We start from the raw sequence: 19,859 nt of genomic DNA, 5'->3' as shown, positions 1-19,859 counted from the left end.
GGAAGAAAAAAGGGAAATCCAGTAGTGAACTTATTTATTCTCCCGTTAGGTCACAGACCGGGGCCACCTCCCGCGGCCTTGCCGCTGCCTGTGCCAGCCAGTTAGGGGAGGAGGCAAGGAGCGCCCGCCCCAAGATCGTCTCTTCCAAGCACTACGAGTCCTCTCCTCTTCCAGGTCCATTCCATCCTCTTTCTGACCTTTATAGTGACACCCCGCCCCCACGACGAAGACTGTGCTGAGAACTTCAGTCAATACAGCTGTTCAAGGTACTGGGGGAGGCAACGTGGGCAAGCTCAAACAGGGACTGGGGTTAGGAAACCAATGAGAGGTCATTAAGCCCTAATAGGAAAAGAGGACGTTAGAGCTTTGGGGAAAAATGCTCTTGAGGTAGAGAGCCAGAAGGCAAGTTCAGAATAAAGCACCTGAACATGCTGCACAGATTGCTGCTCCCCAAGTTCTTTAGGCTGTGGTCGGAGATAAGGCCAAGGCAGAGAGCTGCCCCTGTGCAGTTATGAGTGATATAAGAAAGGCCCGGAAACTGTCACTCAGGCTCTGAAGGCTTGTCCAAGGCACAGCTGGAACTCCTCACAAAGGTCCTATCTGGCCGAAACTTCATGCTGGTGGGTGGTTGGCGTCGCAGCAGTGACTCCCCCTGGTCTTGAGGTAGGGGCTCATCATAGATGGTGGAGATGAGCCCCAAGCCAGTTCCACGGGGCCTCTTCAGTTGCCCAAATGGCTGTAGCTTCTCTCCATGGTACCTGCATTAATAAGGGCTCACAGTGAGAGGGCTGCTCTCAAACTCTTTATTAGGTTGGGAAAGGGCAGAGAAGCAGCTCTTAAATGGCTGGTTTGTTCCAAGGACAGAGCCTTTAAATCTGGATCTTTGCTCTTCAGCCTCCTTATCTATTCAATGACAGTGCCGGCAACCTAGGGTTTCACATACTGCTTTCATTTTAAATAGTACACAGAGTTTAGAAAAACTGTCACCATTCTGTGACTTATAAGCACTCCCTAATAGCAATCATCAAGTCCAAACTCCTCAGACCATGGGGTATGACTGCCCTAAAAATCAATGATCCTGTCAAGCCTTAGGGCTTGGTCTTAAAAAGAAAAAAAAAAAGTGCCAGACCTACGTTTTCCTTTTAATTCTGCTTTGAAATTCATCCCCTCAGATGGAAGAAGTTAGGGGGAAACCAGGATATAGATGAAAGGCTAGCTGGGTCCCCTAGAGAAGTCCCTGGGTCATACTCACCCCAATCCACGCTTGCATCTAGGGTGCTGGCCATCACTATCCAGGGCCTCAGGCACCCCTGAACACTGGCTCCCCAGACCCTGGCCCTCAGCCCAGCCCTGCCGCTCCATCACCTTCCGTCCAATGCCCTGTGCAGGGAAGAGAGAAGACTCAAGAGTATGGGGCTCCTTGTTGGGGGTGGAGGGGAGGAGGAATGGGGACAGAGAAGGAATACAGAGGGGTCAATGGGCTAGGCACAGTGCTCACCTTGGTGTGGCGCTCAAAGGTGCCCACTTGGCATCTGATCACAGAGCCATCCTCCTGGCCGTCACGGAGTCTTCTTTCCAGACGCATTTGGACAGAGTCTCGGGCATCTTTGTCGCCACCATCTGAGGAAGTAGAACTCAGTTTGCAGAAGGGCCTCTCTCAGCAGAGAGAGGGAGGGAAATAATCAGGTTTCTAGGACCTCCTCACAAGATTGACATATTCGTCTTTAGGGTTTTTTATTACTTTTTTTTTAAAGATTTTATTTATTTATTTGACACAGAGAAAGAGATCACAAGTAGGCAGAGAGGCAGGCAGAGGGGGTGGAGGAAGCAGGCTCCCCGTTGAGCAGAGAGCTCGATGCGGGGCTCAATCCCAGAACCCTGAGATCATGACCTGAGCCAAAGGCGGAGGCTTAACCCACTGAGCCACCCAGGCGCCCCTTACTTTTTTTTTTTTTTAAGATTTTATTTATTGATTTGACAGAGAGAGATCACAAGTAGACAGGCAGGCAGAGAGAGAGAGAGGGAAGCAGGCTCCCTGCCGAGCAGAGAGCCCGATGCGGGACTCGATCCCAGGACCCTGAGATCATGACCTGAGCCGAAGGCAGTGGCTTAACCCACTGAGCCACCCAGGCGCCCCGCCCCTTACTTTTTAAAAAAAATTTATTTATTTAAGAAAGAACACAAGCAGGGGGGAGGGGTAGAGGGAGAGGGACAAGAAGACTCCCTGCTGAGCAGGGAGCCCAGCTCAAGACTCGGTCCCAGGACCCTGGGATCATGACCTGAGCCGAAGGCAGGCATTTAAATGAGCCACCCAGAAGCCCCTGGTGTTTTATTATTTTATTATTATTTCTCTCATTAACTGGGAGCTCACCAAGAGTAGTAACCCTGGCTTTCCCATCTTACAGATGAGGAAACTACTGCACAAAAGTTATAGAGCCAAAAGATGAGAAGTGGAATTAGAACCCTGATCTTCCCCTCCCACCGTCACCCCAGGTCATTTTTGGTGATTCCAGAATCTAAACTCTTAACCAGAGCCTGAGCTCCTGACCCTCCCACTCTACCAGGGTCTGCCCATCAGAACCAGAGCGCCCTGAGGGCTGACTCCACAGAAAAAAGAAAAAAAAAAAAAAAGCTCTGCCCACAAGCAGCACTTAATGCACACAGTTGGAGATGTCTGAAGAGAGGAACCCTCTCAGTGGGCAGCCCCAAGGGAACTGGTCCTTTCTCAGCCTCTGCTCAGCAGGCCTGGTAAGTGTCACTGCAAGGCCAGGGCACCAGTCCCACGTCCCTGTACTGCAATCCCCGGCCCAGTACCTGTGTCGTAGTACACACTCATGTCCACGTCCCAGTCATCGGCTGTCTGTTCATCAAAGTCTGCAGATAAAAAGCATTAAACAGAGTAAGCGAAGGACTCACAGTTCTATTGAGAGTTAAATCTAAACTTAGACCTGTGTTCTAGAACTTGGAGCTTTTCATTGATTTTTAAATCTCTCCTCTGGGGCGGGGGTCATTTTTTCTCCACTGATCCCCCACCCCTAAAAAGGAATGATGGGTAAGGCTGTTCACTAGCCCTTTATCAGGCCTCACTGCCAGAAAACCCACCATGTGGAATGGAGAACCCTGACTGAATGGATCAGGGATCAGCCAGCATTACCTCCTTCTTCCTCCTGCCAGAACTGAGCGTCTGTGTAGAACACCAGGCCAGAGCCGCCCTTCTCCCACTTCAGCTCAATCTCCTCCTCAAAGAGCCGCTCAGTGGTGCGCTCCTGCCCAGTCACGTCCTCGTGCAGTGCTTCGTGACGCTCCCACTCCTCACCCCGGTCATCATCCTGGGAGAAGGCAGGGAGAGGTGACCTGCCTGTCTAGCCTCCTGACCTCAAGCCCGCAAGGGAGGCAGCTCAGGGCCCAGGAAGTCTGTGAGACAGGCACTGAGCCCATTCTTCCAAATTTCTCTTAGAAGCAGCACATATTTGGCCCCTGAGACCTTGCCCAACACATTTCTCCATCCCTTGTGTCTCAGCATACCTGGCACTTTCCTCCAAGCCTGACTCCCTCTTAACCTCTTGTGCTTTCAGCCATGTTGTTCCACCTGCTGGAAACAGCTGCTCTCCTCTCCCACTACTTTCTCTTCTTCGCCTGGTAAATCCTCATCCTTCAAGTTCTACAGTCCTACACGAAGCCCCCACACCGAGGCCCACAGCATTCTTGCCAGCCTCCAAACTCTTCAGTTTGGAGGTAATTGGCACGAACTGTTTGGGCCTCTATACATTACATCATAACAACTAATACCTGTTGTCTACTGTGTGTTGGGCCCTTCTCATAACTTAGTTCCTTTGATTACCCCAACAACGCTGTGAGGTGAGTACCATCATTCCCGTTCTACAAATGAGGAGACCTGGATTCAGAGGAGTAAAGTGATTTGCCTACGATGGTTCACCATGAGAGTGGCAGAGCCAGCGTTCAAACCCAGGTCATCATACCATACAGCCTTTCCTGATGCTGCTGCTTGCCTCTTTCAAGGCAGGAAATGGATCTTGGAATGTCTCTGGAATCCTGCACTAGCCTGTGCACAGCTGCTCATCTAGACTTGCAGAATGATAGGATGACTCCTGGCTTGAAATCTTGGGGGCCCCTGTCTAGTTAAAACTCCCAAGAGGCCTCAGGGATCACTGCTGCAGAGCAGGTGCTGGGGACCAGTCCAGACAGTCTATACCAAGGATGTGGTACAGATGTTAGCAACTCTGGGCTGGCAACTTTGAAGACGTAGATGACTTTTTTTTTTTTAACCCAGAGTATGCACACCAAAAGGTTTCCCAAAAAAAGCACACCTTTCCTGGTTTTATGGATGAACAACTGAATTTGGAGAAAGAGGTAGAAGAAATGGCTATTTCATTGATAAAATTAGAGTGGAGGCTAGTGTCCAAGCCACAGACTCAGGGTCAGAAAATAGAGGTGACTTCTCAGCCACATACTGAAAGCACACAGATGTTAGACAAGCAGCAAAGGGGGCCAAGTTCACATCCCAGCTCTGCCTCTACTTCCTTACATGACTTTTATCTCTTGGATCACACATTTCCATCTATGAAAAGGATGCTCCTGGGGCGCCTGGGTGACTCAGTAGGTTAAAGACTCTGCCTTTGGCTCAGGTCATGATCCCAGGGTCCTGGGATCAAGCCCCGAGTCGGGCTCTCTGCTCAGCAGGGAGCCTGCTTCCTCCCTCTCTCTCTCTCTCTGCCTGCCTTTCTGCCTACTTGTTATCTCTGTCAAATAAATAAATAAAATCTTTAAAAAAAAAAAAAAAAGGACACTCCTCACATTCCTTCTATGTGGAATGCAAAGACGACCCCTTTGAGAATATTCTGATAAAAACTCTGGCCCCTCTCCTCGAAGAAGTGCATATTTGCAATGTAAATGCAGTTTTATGTTCAATATCAGGGAGTTCTAACTCTCTGGAACCCTCCTAAGAAGCCTGCATGTTTAGAACTATTGTAATATACAACTGAAGAGTGATAGTGTTAAAGCTTTAGCCTCTCTAAGCTGCCAGCAAAGACAGGGTAGCTCACTGTACTCACATCATCTGAGTGTGACTCTTCCTCCTCCTTTTCCCCTTCCTCCTCCGGCTCTCCATGGGAGCAGGCTGGTACGTCTGCTAGGCAAGTTCCCTGGGGTATTTCTTCGCCTTCAGCCGTATACACAAGCTCTTCCTGCTCCACGGTCTCTGAGTCCTCATACTTGAATGGTACATTGCCATAGCGCCGGGAAGAACCTGTCTTGGGGAACTGGAGCTGCAGCTGGGTGATGATCCGAGGTGGTAGCCGGCAGGCTCGGATTAACTCCAGAAAGACCCGCAGAGGAGTCCCCACGTTCCCACTGGGCATCAGCACTGGTGGGTTCAGCTCTGGCAGTTGCCTCAGATCGGCCAGAGTGAAGGCTTCACTCTTAGCTTTCCGACTCTGCAGCTCCTTCCGGGTTTTGAAAGGAAAGGAGCCCAAACCTTGGAAAGCAGAGGAAAGAAGAGCTCTTGAAACCTAGAAGCCTCCAGCAACACTTGAGCCAGAAATCTGTTCAACTGTTTTAGGCTAATGATCTTTCTCCCTTTCAGACTTCTCCAGAGTAACTTCCTCCATTCCCTGACCAGAACCACCTAATAATTTCATGCCATTTCTCATCACCTCAGCTGAGCACACAAGTTTCTTTCAGATCTGGTTCATGTTGACTTTTTGATTCTCAACTGCCACCAACCCCACTCCCTGCACATTCTCATATCATGTGCTTCAACCACACCAAACAATTTAACATGCCCTGAAAGTTCCATGGACTTTCACATCTTTCTGTGTCTGCAAATGCCATTTACTTTAAACACCGTTCCTTCCTACAAACTCCTGTTTCTCTTTCAGATCCAGATGAAAAGCCACATTTCCTAATCCCTCTAGATCAGTTTCTCCCTTCCCTGTCATCCCTCAACACTTGGTAATAAAGAGCATAGGCTCTGGAACAATATGCCTGGGTTTGTATTGTGACTCTGCCACTTCCTAGCTCTGTAACCTTGGGCAGGTAACAGAATTTCAGTACCCTTCAGTATCCTCACCTATAAAATGGGTAGTAACAAAAACTCCGACCTTATAGGATTGCCGCAAGGAGTCAGTAAGAAAATGAAAGGCTTAGAACGGTGCCTAGTAAGTACACAGTGCTCAGTAAATGTTAGCAATTAGAATGGCATCTCTGTGACAATTACCTTTTTACAAATCTGTCTTCCTCTCTGAATCCTGAGCACACACTGTGTCTAACTGTTCTCTGCACAGTTGCTATAGTCAAACTAAGTGTAGCATATAAGCTTGATTTGTTGAATGAATGAATTAGAAGACTCCGAAGTGTTTCCTGTTACCCTATCAAAGTGATTTCCCATGAAAATGGGAGTGTTCAGAGACAAGAGATGGTCTTTTCATTTGCGTCTTCTCAAGACAGGGCTGGATAGGAAGCAACGAAGAATACAATAAAGACAGAAAATAAGGGACGCCTGGGTGCCTAAATCGGTTAAGAGTCTGCCTTCGGTTAGGGTTGTGATCTTGGGGTTCTGGGGTCGAGTCCCGCATCGCCTCCTTGCTTGGCGGGGAGCCTGCTTCTCTCTCTGCCTGCCACTCCCCCTGCTTGAGCACGCGCGCGCTCTCTGACAAAATCTTTTGATAAATGACAGAGGATTAGAAACCTCATTTCCTTTTCTTCCTTCCGTGTCAGTGGAATATCAACCTCTCAGATAAAGGTTCTCAGAAGTAATCTAATATATTGGAAAATGAAGGATCATCCCATTAAACCTCTTACCGTTCTTTCCCCTGTAAGTTAGACTAACATGCAGTTGAGTCTGAGGCTCTGTTCAGAAATGACCTAAACTCTTAAAAAGTCTGATAATCAGAGACCTGACTTATCCCCGTCATCCCTCAAGAAAGGTGTCTCTGTTTCAGGGCGGGTAGGCTCAGTCTATTATCTTTCCCACGCGTACCTGATGCCTCAGTAGGTAGCCGCAGTCTGCGGATCAAACAACGACCCGGCAGCCAAGTTCCCTGAGAATCCAGCCACCGGCGGCCCGAGTACATGCGAAGAAGCTGCTGAGCTTGAGTTGCCCCCCGTACCGAGATGACGCAGCAGCAAGTGCGGGTCTGGGCGGGAGCACAGTCCGGAGTGGAGAGAGCGTGGGCATCGGTGACCGAACTCTGGGCGAGAACCTGACCGACAGGAGTTAGGGCAGACTCGGGAGGAGCCTGGGAAGGACCCCGCTCAGGCCGATGTCGGTAGTGGAAACACAGGAAGCCACAGCCGCGCTGTTCCCGGAACTGGCTAAAGTAGCTCCGGAGATGGGCCGAGCGCAAACACGCGGGAATACCGCTCACTATTAAGTAGATTGTTGCCTCCTCCTCCGCCTCGCTGGGCACCGCCATCTTGGCCTGTCACATGATCGGCTGGAACTAACTCTCGCGAGAATATGATAAGTGGCGCTGCGGTCTCTTGTACGACGTTGAGTAACCCGTGATTAGTTGGGCGGGTCGTGGTCGAGGAGCTGAGAAGTTTGGGGGTGAGTCGTTCGGGTCGCTCTCTGGCAGGGAGAAGCCAACGATGATGAGAACACTCACCTGAGAAATGGGTTTACAGATCTCTTTTATAAGGCGTTAGTGGTGATAAAATCAGAAAGCTGCGGGAGAGGCAGTTTTTTGTAAGGTTTTTGGTTATTGGGGATTTCCCACACCTAATCTCAGCTTTCTCCGCTCAGAGCCTGTTCAGTTGTTCATCCGCTTATTCTTCCAAAGCATATTCATGCCTTCCCACAAATCTCTAAGGAAAAGATAATTCTATTGAAAAGTGGACCGAAACACTTCACAGAAAAGAGCCTCAATCTCATTGATAATAAATGAAATGCGGGGCGCCTGGGTGGCTCAGTGGGTTAAGCCGCTGCGTTCGGCTCAGGTCATGATCCCAGCTCCTGGGATCGAGCCCCGCATGGGCGCTCTGCTCAGCGGGGAGCCTGCTTCCTCCTCTCTCTCTGCCTGCCTCTCTGCCTGCTTGTGATTTCTCTCTGTCAAATAAATAAATAAAATCTTAAAAAAAAAATAAATGAAATGCAGTGAGACCCACTTAACCTACATCAGACTGGCGAGAAATTTTAAATCCTCAAGTGTCTGTGACAGTGTAGAACAACTAGATCTCCCGTATACTGTTGTGGAGTGTAAGCTAGAACAAATACTCTGGAAAAGAATTCGATATTACCCGGTAGAAGTGAAGCTACCCACATCCACTGACCCAGCAATTCCACTACTATGTACATACTTAAAAGAAATTCTTGCATATATCTCTGTATTGGCAATATTAAATTTCTCGCTGCCCTGTGATACAGGGGAAGAGCGAAGGTTAAGAAACTCCATCCCACTCTTTTGTGTTCAGGAACACAGCTTACAGCAAAGAAACACGCTCCTTTATATGACTTAGATAAAACTCATGGGTGCCCCCTTGTTTACCTATGTCAAGGCTAGCAACAGACTCCAAATTCCAGTTCTTTGCCTTGTAAACGCTTAGATGAACTGCTTGTCCCCGCTGATCAATCAGAGCAAAATGCTTGCTAACCAAACTTTGGTTAAGCTTTTCTCCTTACCCTAGGTCCCTGAACTTTGCCTCCCCTACCCACCCCCCAAGTTTGAGCCAGCACACAACCCCTCCTGAGAATAGGCTGGCTTCAGGGTAAAACATTTTCTGATCTACTGTCCTGTCATGCCACTCCTGGTCATCCCACTTCCTCACATCCCGTTTTTTTCTAGCCTTGTTTACTCTTCTTATGAATGATGGACTCCTTTTGCTGAACCCTTGAAGGTGCAGGTAGTTCTCACAGTCCCATTGCAAGAGCTTCTTTCTCCCTTGCAATAGTTCCTTTCCTGTCTTGCAATAATCATTTAAAATGAAGTCTCTCTTTACTGAGTCCAGATTTGTTTTTTATTTGACAATACATATGAATATTTGTAGCTAAATTGTTCGCAAGAGCAAAAAATCAGCTTTTAGTACTGTTCAGCAGGAATATAATGTTGAGGGGAACTAAGTCAGAAAATGGAATTATTTATATGAAAAGTTCAAAAATACAAACAAAAGTGTTTCTTGGAGATACTTAAGTAAATATGCATTAAAATCATAAAGAGGGGCCCCTGGGTGACTCAGTTGTTAAGCATCTGCCTTCGGCTCAGTTCATGATCCTTGGGTCCTGGGATCGAGCCGCACATGGGGCTCCCTGCTCGGCCAGAAGCCTGCTTCTCCTTCTCCCACTACCCCTGCTTGTGTTCCTGCTCTCGCTACCTCTCTTTCTGTCAAATAAATAAAATCTTCTTTAAAAATAATAAAATAGGGGCGCCTGGGTGGCTCAGTGGGTTAAGCCACTGCCTTCGGCTCAGGTCATGATCTCAGGGTGCTGGGATCGAGTCCCGCATCGGGCTGTCTGCTCATCAGGGAGCCTGCTTCCCTCTCTCTCTCTCTGCTTGCCTCTCTGCCTACTTGTGATCTCTCTCTGTCAAATAAATAAAATCTTAAAAAAAATAAAAATTAATAAAAATAATAAAATCATAAAGAAAAGGAAATGATTAACCTCAAATTCAGGGTAATCATTACCTTTGGGAGGAGGTGATAGATTTAGAAAAGGACGTCAAAGTTGATGGGACATGATGAGGGTTCATTGTACTGTTATTCTTTACACTTAATATATTTTATAAATGTTATTTTCTCTTACTCAATTTTAATGAAACATCTTAAAAGGAAAAATAACTCATTTCCAAAAGCAATAAAGCAAGTGTTCATTTGATGTTGATCACATATATACACCTATTTGGGAAGGAAAAAAATAAAAACTGTTTTAATGAAAGTCTGGGTATTTGCAGATAGGATTGTTATACATATCTAGATTTTATTTATTTTTTTTAAAGATTTTATTTATTTATTTGACAGATCACAAGCAGGCAGAGAGAGAGGAGGAAGCAGGCTCCCTGCTGAGCAGAGAGCCCGATGCGGGGCTCGATCCCAGGATTCCGAGATCATGACCCGAGCCGAAGGCAGCGGCTTAACCCACTGAGCCACCCAGGCGCCCCCATATCTAGATTTTAAAATCTGCTGAGGCAAGTGTAAATTGACACAACTACTTCGGAAAATTTGGCAAGATCTACTTAAGTTGAGCATAACTTCTATGACCTGGTAATTCCAGTTCTTGTTATATAACAACATATCTGGAAACATCTGTGTGCCAAAAGATGTGCAGGAATAATCCTAACAATATTATTTGATTAACCAAATGGTCATTAGCACTATCCTGGGTAAATGAATTGTGATGTAATGGGATACTTTACAGCAATGAAAATGAATAGGTCAGAATGAATCTGACACAACATTAAGTGAAAGACAAAAGAGTTCATGCTGTATATGATTCCATTTATATAAAGTTTAAGATAAATAATCTTTCTTATGTTGGAAATCGGGGATAGTGATACCATTTCAGGAGGAAGGAGAGGGTAGTGATGGGGTGCGTTTCTGAGGTGTTGCTAAAGCTCTATTTCTTGAGCTGGGTGGTGGTTACAGCAAGGTGTTCATTTTGTGATAACTCATTAAGCTGTACATGTATGATTTGTGTACTTTTCTGTTCATCAGACAGAAAAGGTTGAATTAAAACTATATTTTGAAAAGTCTGAAAATAGAAAAATAAGTGTTTTACAGCACACAAGCTGTGTGCTCTGAAAAAGCTGTTAGCTGACCCAAGAAGTTATGCACTTAGGGTTCCACACAATTGCCATTGTGGGCCTAAATTTCCAGAACCTTGCACATTGATGCTCGATATGTAGGAGACTCAGAAAATTGCCACTGATTTTGAATGACTACTCCTGGCACCGATGTGGGGATGTGCCGTTGGGTGTGGCTGGGGATTGTTAGCTGGTTATTGTTTGGTATGACCCTGAATGACCCACCAGGAATGAGTGATTTCCCCTTGTTAACCCCGATTCCCCTGAGACTTAGCCTTGTTGCCTCCAGCAGCTTCACTGGGCTTGCCTTTCTCTGTGGCCTTGTTCTGGGACACGGTGCCTGTCTACCTTTCCAGGCCCATCTCTTGCTGCTCTGGGCCCAAGTTTCCCCAGGTCATTTGCAGTTAGCTGAACACCCTTGCTCTCTGTCACCTCGGTGTCTTTGCACCTCTCATTCCCTCTATGTGGAATGCCCATCCCTTGGTTGCCTGGCGAACCCCTATTCATTCTCTTTAGCTCAGAGCAGTGACCACGGGGCTGAAGCATTCTTCCCACCTCCAAGGCAGATTTAATCATTCCCTCTTCTGAGCTCCTGCTCTCTCCAAACATCCCTCTATCACGGTTCTGATCTCTCTGGGTTGCACTTACTTCTGTGTCTCTCTCTGCCACAGACAGGATGTTCAGTGAGGGCAGGAGCTAAATCTTGGTATTTTGAGTCTCTTAGCATCCAGCACAGAGTCTGGTACAAGTGGTCATCAAGAGAGATGTTGAATGATGGCATGAATGAATGGATGGATGGATGGACGGTAGGTGTTGTCTTTTTGCTGGCATCAGAGGTTCTAGGAAACCCAAAGGCAGGGTGTGTTGGCCAAGGCACCCTGACTGCTTATTAAGCAGTCGATGATTAGGCTAATGAAGGTAGGGATAATGGCGATAATAAAATGATACCCAAAGCTGAGCCCTTTCCTGATTCCTAGTGAGTCATCCCTGACTGGGCCTGAGGATAGGGATCCTGGCTGAGAGGGCAGATGGTCAGTAAACAGTGGCTGAGGTGGCTCCAGACAGCCTGATCCTGGCCGTGGCTCATGCCAGCCTGTGCTGGTGAGCCTGGCCTCCACAGTCACACAAGTCTGAGTTCAAATCTCGGCACAGGTAGTGATCGGTCCAGACACTGAGTAAGTTGCATACACTGTCAGAGCCTGTTTCCTCCTCTACCCTCTCTGGCTGATGAGGCACAGTTCCCAGTTCTAAGCTGCTGTTAATGGAGACACAGTCCCCCACTTTTGTCTCACAGAGAAAGCATTCGTTTTCCTATTGTATTATAACTCTCTCTTTAGTTTTGCTAGATTTCTCTTGATCTTCCTTGCAGAAAGTTTGGATAGGGCACAGGGAGTGACAGGAGATACAGATAAGAAGCAGAAGTGTAGCTCCCCAACCACGTGAAGGGGACAGGGAAGAAGTTTGCAAAGGAGCAAGGCAGTGCTAATCAGGGAAGCTCTTGAGATGATGGAAACATTAGATAATTGAGGGGAAAGGCTGGGGTGGGTAGTGGAGAGGAGCACTTTCTAGTGGCTGTTCAAGGAAGGGGGAGGGAGGGGGGAGGGGCAGGAAGATTCAGCCTCAGGTTCATAGAGGTGCAACGGTACACTAATGGGGGCGGTTACTGAAGAAACATAAAAGAATGACCTGAAACCCCCGAATCCCCTGGATTTGGTTCCTTTGGAGAGACAAGGCAGCTGCTCTTGGAAGAGTTCCCGCCTGCATCTGCGTGGTGAGATGGGCAGTGTGTGTCCAAGTGCTGACAAGGGCAGGCAGGGAGAGGGGCCTGGGGGCCTGAGCTCTGAGTCTGGGAGGGCTGGCGGAAGGTTAGGGGGCTGAAGATAGCAAGGTCTGCTCTGGGCTTTAAAGGATGCTTCTATTTGGGACTTTGATTACCTCCTGGCTTGGGGGAGCTGTTGAACAGGGAATGGCCTGTCTGAGAGGAGGGTAGACGTTGGGGTCACTATGGGGAAAGGGGGTGATTGGTTAGTTGAGGCCCCAAATGCCAAGCAGAACAGTCTGGTCTGGATCCTGAAGATGTGGAGACATCGGTCGGCTTACATTGGGGGCCCCTTTTCTTTCTCTTGTGACATACAGAAAATGGAGAACATGCCCCAGTATGAGGGTGTCCCCATATTGTGTGCCCTGCCCTTGGGAATAGGGATGGGTGTGTGAACATCTGGCTTCCGTGCGGGTGGCTATTGTCATGCGTGTGGGTTTGCTGTATGTCACTGGGTGCGTGTATCTTGGCTGTGCATTTCCATGCTGCGTGTGGGTGGGTGGTGGGTCTTTTTTATGGGTCTGTGTAAGTGTGTCTGACTTGTATGTTTTGACGTGTATGTGTGTGTATGTGTGTGTGTAGGATGGAGAGAGAGTTGTAGGTCTGAGTTGTGTGTGTCTTTGTTGTGTGGTGTGAGCTGTATGTTTCTGTCACTCTGGTGTCTGAGTGGTGAGTTGCTGATTGGGTAAGGGACAGGGGTGCCCTTGCTGCTGGCATGAGGGCATTGTCCTATCCTGGGGGCCTTCAGAAGAGTCCTGAATGACAACTCTTCGACTGTAGTCCCTGAGTGAATGACCTCGCATTGAGCAATAATTAACTTGGCCCCATGAAGAGGATCCAAACTGGTGGTGACGGGGGGTGGGACTGATATGGGCAGGGGCCTTACTGCTAAAGAAAGGGGGAGATGTGCAAGGGGGTCCTGTAGGCATGTGTGTTGTTATCATTCCCTCCTGCCTGCAGGTCAGTCACCCTAACCTGGGTGATATTCAAAATCTTTAACCAACAGGGAGGTGCAGACATTGACCTGTCAGAACAGACACAAGCCACACACTGAATGGAGCAATTCTGGAGGCCTCTGAGATGCCAGACACCACCTCTCTGGTTGCTGGCCAACGAGGTTGGATTCCAGGAGAAGGGCTGGGACAGAGGGGCCATGGAAGGGGGAACTCAGGAGGGGTCAGGGCCATAGCTGTGAACCAAGTGCCATGGAAGAGTCTCAGACTTTAACAGCTAAGGTGGCAGCTAAACTTTGGGAGGCCTTGACCTCCATGCAGCTGCACCAGGCCAGCCCTGAATGCCCTTGCTCCTGCCATTGGGACAGAGTGGACTGTCCTCTTCTGTCACTTGCAGAAATGGGGATGTGAAGGATCCCAAACTGCAGAAATTCCAGTGACCTTACCTGTTTCAATATGGGAATGGGCTGCTTCGTATTTCTTACTCGCTGTGATCTGACTCTGTTGAGGACAGAGGGAGCCTGCAGGGGTCAGAGTTCACTGGGGGACTTGGAGATAGGGCAAAGACACCCCCAAAGATAAAGGCAAGGAAGTAAGGAGGCCTGAACTGGTCCTCTCCCCTGGATTCAGGCCTGTGCAAAATAAATCTCATTCCCCCCAAATGGAATAATCCTCCCACCCTGAAAAACTAATATCCCAGTTCCCTGAAGCCTGGCTCCAGTGCTCCTTATGGCTCCTTCCTCTCAAACTCCTTCTGATAGGGGTGGGGTGGACCCTGGAGGTGGGACAGTCCCTTCCACATGTACAAATTACAGGGTCAGGCTCCAAGGGTGTCATGCCTTTTATTACAAAAACCAATAACTTAAATCACTTCTGTACAAAGTCAGTAGGACTCTTGTCCCAATGAGCAATCTAAGCTTCCATCCCCATCTCAGGAGAGGTCAGGAGTCTTGGCCCAGAGGCTCTGAGGACCACTAAGGGATGGCCGGACAGCTGGAGCACCATGTCAAACCAAGAGAGGCCAAGAGGGGCTGTGGTGAGGGAGGGGCCCCAGAGCCCATCTTGTTGGGCCACAGCCAGCTTATTCCAGGGGAGCTGAAGCCTGCCTATACAGACTGCCCCCCATCCCAGGAACACTGGGTCACCCCTGGGGACAGGCCCAAGTCAGGGCTGCCAGCCTCTGCCCCACCTACACTTGATCTCAGCCTGGGCTGGAATAGGTTGGCTCAGCAAAAGCATGTCCTCAAGGAGGCCAGCGATGTCAATGTCTCCAATGATTGGGCGGAAGAAGAGGTCCCCAAGCAGGCTGGGTGAGATGGACTTGAGGGTGGAGGCTGTGAGGAGGACACGGGCCAAGCGGCCTTGGCCAGCGGGGCAGCAGGGCTCCAGGACCTCCCACAGTGCATGGTGAGCCTCTTGCTGCAGGTGTCCGATGTGGGAGGAGGCATGGAGGCCTGGCACGTCTGTGGGCAGAGAGGGGGAAGAGGGCGGCTGAGTACCCCACTCCCAGGCAGCAGTACTGACCCAAGACCTAAGGTCACTGGTTTTGTCTTTGAGGCCCCATTACTACCTCTTCCATTTATTTATTTTATTTATTGGTCCTTTTATGGGGCAGCCCAGAGTAATGGTTAAGAGCCAGGCTGCCTTTTTGAATCTCATGCTGTCACTTATTAGCTGCGTGACCTCAGATAAATGAATATCTGTGCCTCAGTTTCCTCATCTGTAAAATGGGGATAATAACACCTATCTCCTAGGCATGTTATGAAGTTTAAATCAGCTAGTATCTGCAAAACCCTTTTAATTGGGCCTAGCATATGGTGAATGTAATATGAATATTCATTACTATCACTAGTATTTGTTACTATAGTTTATATATTCCATGAGGTCTTTTTGGTGAGGAATTTTCATCTTACATTTTCATTCTTCTCTATGGGGTCTTTCTGAACCCACAGAGTTTTACCTGTGGCTGAGGCACAGCTGTGTCTGCCCACCTTCCCGGAGGGTCAGGGGCAAGTTTCTTAAGCAGAGTGGCAAGGACCAGCCTCTGGAGGGAATAAACCTGAATTCCCATCTCTGCATTGGCTCTACGGGGCTGTGTGACCTTCAGCAATTCACTTAACCTCTCTGAGCCTCTTTTGTCAGGTGACTTTCAGTGATAATGAGGACCCAAAGAGATAACAGGTGTCAAGCCCTCAGAAGGAGCCTTCCCTGGCTGGGCCCCCATCCAGGAGTGTCTGGAAGCTCACCAGGATTGAAGAGGATGGTCTCTTTCAGGAAGGCATATTCCTTGGGGCCCAGCTCCAGGCTCCAGAAGGACTCCAGGCAGCCCCGAAGCCACTGCACTGCCGCCAGTGAGGGCTGGGGCCGATCCGGCAGCTGGCCACCGCCTGAGCTGCTACTGGGCTCCTCCAGCAAGATCTTCTTGAGTATGCTGGGTACCGGGGCCTCGGCCACCTCGAAAGTCACAGTGTCTTGGGCCAACCCCAGCAGGAAGAGGGGGCCCCAGCAGCCCCGCAGCAGCCGCTGCTGATCCTGAGGGGGCAGCTGGCAGAAGGCCGGCAGATTCCTGAGGAAGCCTACTGTCCTGGCCAGAACATCCAAGGCCTCCCGGCAGGTGCGATGCGGAGCGCACAGCCGGACGGGCCGATGCTGTCTGCACAGGCAGTGACTCCGAGCCGGGGGCACAGAGGGCCTAGCCCTGAGGCTAGGGCACAGAAGCGCATACAGAATGGCTGGGCGGCCTGCAGCACCCTGGCATGGGCAGGTCCCTGGCTGGCTGGAGCTCATGGTTGGGGAGCTGCTCTTCCTTCCTTCTGGCCCTCCCGCCCTCCGCTCTGCCCCGCTGGGTGCTATATATATCCCCAGTGGGAGGGACGGTGGGTGGGGGTGGAGGGGATGGCCTGACAACCTTGACTCCAGAAGTCATGTTCATTGAAAAAAAAAAAAGAAAGAAAGAAACATGCACCGGCCTGCAGGATTGGTGGGGAAGTGGCAGGGGAGGAGGCTTTGGGAGTTCCACGTGGCGCTGATACTGCCTCAGTCAATGAAGCAGCCTGTGCAGGACACAGGGCGGCCTGCCCACCCGCCGCGCTGCCCCTTATCGGATGACTCAAGTGGATAAACAGGGTCATTAACCCGGGCTGTACCAGGGCACCAAGGCCTCAGGAGCACAATCAGCAGGTGGCCATTGCAGGTGTCCCTATTGGTGTCTGCAGGACTCTCACTGAGCTTGGAAGCCAGCCCCGGAGCTGGACGAACCTTGAATGCAAGGCCCAACCTGGAAGTGCCTTATCACTGACTTGTTTGCTTAACCTTGGGGCTTTGCTCCTGTTGTTGGTAAGGAACAGGCTATGGGGAAGGGAGCCAGGACCCTGGGGGGCTGAGAGGACTTTGCCCACTGTGCAGGCTAGGAGGCCTCCCTCCCCTGACTCCAGATCTGGGGGCCCTGCAGAAATAAGGTCCTTAAGAACTCTCTCTCCTCAGCTTGGATTCCGAAAGTTTCTGAAAGGCTGTATCTGCTAAGAAGTCCTAGCAGAATGCTAATGAAGAACGGCTGCTATTTACTGAGAGCCTACTGTATGCCCTTCCCGTTCTAATCCTTAGAGCTTCCCCAGGAGGCAAGATTCTTACTATTTGAAACTCAAAGAGGTGAAGTGACTTGCCCAAGGTCACACCACTAAGAAGAACCAGAGCCCAGATCTGTCTGACTCTAAAGTCCTTGTTTGTTCCCCTAGACCCACTGGCCCAGTGGTGCGGCCCAAGCTGTGTGACCTAAGTTTCCCAGAGCTAGCGGCCACCTGGGTCCCCACCTTGAAGCTGCCTGGTCTACAGACGTTGCCTACTTATCATCTGGGCAGTCACGTCGCGCTGCCGCCAGCCACATGGCAAATCTGTCCTGGGCGTCTGTCTTTGAATGGTGGGGCATGGGGTGTGAGAGAGGGTGGGAAGGTCCTCGGCTGTGTCGTGTCCATGGACCTTGGCAAGCCCAGTTTGGCAAGCCTTCCGCTAGCACACTGTCGGGCAGCCATCACCACCCTTGGCACTGGCTCCTGGCTCTATCATTTTCCAGGTGTGTGACCTTGGGCTGATCTCTGTGGGCCTCAGGTGCTTCATCTGGGACAATAACAAAGTGAGGTCTTGGACTTGAAATGCCAAGCAGTCTCTGGCATAGGGTGAGAGGACTTTCCTCCTTCCTCTCCTCTGCCTGAAGGAACCAAGGCCCAGCAGACAAACACGTGTACGACTTTCATTTGATTGTGAGTGATCTTAATCCTTCCACTTTCAAAGTTCCTCTCACATCCTTTTATCTCCCTGAGTCTTCGGAGTTCCCTCTATGGAGACTATGGAGTCATACTGCCTGGGTTCAAATTCTGCTTTATCACTTAATGACCATTAGGCAAGTCACTTCATATTTTTGTGCCTCAGTTCCCTCATCTTCAAAAGGCACAAGAAAGGCCAATAGTGGATAGCAGTTTTATGGGGCCTGACACTTATACAATTTGGCGGTTCCCTCTTCAGGAATAGAAAATCAGGAATGAAAGTGAATATTTAAAATGAGAAAATGGAGGTGGGGGCCACCTGGCTGGCTCAGTTGGTAGAGCAGGTTGATTCTTGATCTTGGGGCAGAGAGTTCAAGATGCACGTTGGGTGTGGAGATTACTTAAAAATTAAAAAAAAAACTTTAAAAAAAAAGATTATTTATTTATTTATTTGACAGAGAGAGAGAGAGAGACCACAAGTAGGCAGAGAGGCAGGCACAGGGAGAGAGAGAGGAGGAAGCAGGCTCCCTGCCAAGCAGAGAGCCTGATGCAGGACTCGATCCCAAGACCCTGAGATCATGACCTGAGCCGAAGGCAGAGGCTTAACCCACTGAGCCACCCAGGTGCCCCTAAAAAAATATATCTTTAAAATAAAATAGGGTCCTGGGATCAAATCCCGAGTCCAGCTCCCTGCTCAGCGGGGAGCCTGCTTCTCCCTCTCTGTCTGCCGCTCTGCCTACTTGTGCTCTCCTCTCTGTCAAGTAAATAAATAAAACCTTTAAAAATAAAGAAAATAAAATGGGGGCACCTGGGTGGCTCAGTGGGTTAAAGCCTCTGCCTACGGCTCAGGTCACGATCCCAGGGTCCTGGAATGGAGCCCCGTGTTGGGCTCTCTGCTCAGCAGGGAGCCTGCTCCTCCTCTCTCTCTCTGCCTGCCTGTCTGCCTGCTTGTGATCTCTCTCTGTCAAATAAATAAATAAATAAATCTTTAAAAAAAAAAAAAAAGAAAAGAAAATGACCAAACAAATCATGACCAATCACAAACTAAAATAAGCTGACTGAAAATCAAAATACTTTGATTAATTATTGATGATATTTGCCTATTTGTTTTAGCTGCACGTTTTTGCTTGCCTCTTCACATGAGATTTATTTTGAAACCATCACAAACACAGAAAGGTTGCAAGTACAGTACAGGAAACTTTTTTCAACTTGAACCATTTGAGAGTAAATTGCCAACCCGATGCCCATTGCTTTCAAATACTTGAGTGTGTAATTCCTGCGTTTAAGAACATTCCTCTACAGAGTGCCTGGGTGGCTCAGTGGGTTAAGCCTCTGTCTTCAGCTCAGGTCATGATCTCAGGGTCTTGGGATGGTGCCCCACATGAGGCTCTCTACTCAGCGGGGAGCCTGCTTCCCCCTCTCTCTCTCTGCCTGCCTCTCTGCCTACTTGTGATCTCTGTCTCTCTCTCTCTCTCTCGGTCTGTCAAATAAATAAATAAATCTTTAAAAAAATTTTTAAAGATTTATTTATTTATTTATTTATTCGGAGGGTGGCGGAGAGAATCTTCAAGCAGACCCTCTGCCGCGAGTGGTGGGCCTCCCCCCTCCGTGGGGCTTGATCTCACTACCCATGGGATCATGACGTGAGTTGATACCAAGAGCCAGAGGCTTACCGACTCAGCCCCCGAGGGGCCCCATTTTTTTTTCTTTTTAAACATCTTATTTATTTGAGAGAGAGAGAAAGTGGGTGGGGGGAGAGCAGAGGTGAGGGACAAGCCGACTCTGCACTGTGTGGAGCCCAACATGGGGCTTGATCTCATGACCATGGGCTCATGACCTGAGCTGAAATCAAGAGTCAGATGTTCAAACGATGAGCCACCCAGGTGCCCCACTGTTGTGTTCTTTTTGATACATTTTATTAGGTAGCACCCATTTCCATCTGTCCCATGTTTCACTCTGGTCACTTGATGTCTTCTAGGTTTCTCCACTTACTTACTCTTTTCCCTTTATAAGGAATTGGTAGTTTGTGAGGAGGTATTTTGAAACTATGCAGATATACCTTTTTTAAAAATATTTT

At 49.0% G+C, this 19,859-nt stretch overlaps 2 protein-coding genes and 1 long non-coding RNA gene across 3 annotated transcripts; 1 reads left to right on the top strand and 2 right to left on the bottom strand.

Moving 5' to 3' along the window:
- Positions 1-17: 17 nt before the first annotated feature.
- On the bottom strand, positions 18-7,466 carry GPATCH3 (G-patch domain containing 3). The gene is made up of 7 exons (XM_047726375.1): positions 6,998-7,466; positions 5,073-5,494; positions 3,155-3,329; positions 2,815-2,874; positions 1,499-1,620; positions 1,253-1,380; positions 18-758 (listed from the first exon to the last, which is right to left on the bottom strand). The coding sequence occupies exons 1-7, from the start codon at positions 7,431-7,433 to the stop codon at positions 542-544; spliced, it is 1,560 nt and encodes a 519-aa protein (XP_047582331.1). The 5' UTR covers positions 7,434-7,466; the 3' UTR covers positions 18-541.
- Positions 135-3,300, top strand: LOC125098026 (uncharacterized). The gene is made up of 3 exons (XR_007126683.1): positions 135-266; positions 2,665-2,748; positions 3,175-3,300. It is a non-coding gene; the product is annotated as an uncharacterized LOC125098026 (long non-coding RNA).
- A 6,862-nt stretch (positions 7,467-14,328) lies between the features above and the next one.
- On the bottom strand, positions 14,329-16,337 carry NR0B2 (nuclear receptor subfamily 0 group B member 2). The gene is made up of 2 exons (XM_047726377.1): positions 15,770-16,337; positions 14,329-14,986 (listed from the first exon to the last, which is right to left on the bottom strand). Exons 1-2 carry the CDS (start codon positions 16,308-16,310, stop codon positions 14,688-14,690), a joined length of 840 nt encoding a protein of 279 aa, XP_047582333.1. The 5' UTR covers positions 16,311-16,337; the 3' UTR covers positions 14,329-14,687.
- Positions 16,338-19,859: the final 3,522 nt, after the last annotated feature.

This window comes from Lutra lutra, chromosome 4 (genome assembly GCF_902655055.1).
Source record: "Lutra lutra chromosome 4, mLutLut1.2, whole genome shotgun sequence".
In the NCBI taxonomy this organism is placed as follows: domain Eukaryota; kingdom Metazoa; phylum Chordata; class Mammalia; order Carnivora; family Mustelidae; genus Lutra; species Lutra lutra.
This window is presented reverse-complemented; position numbering and strand designations above follow the sequence as displayed.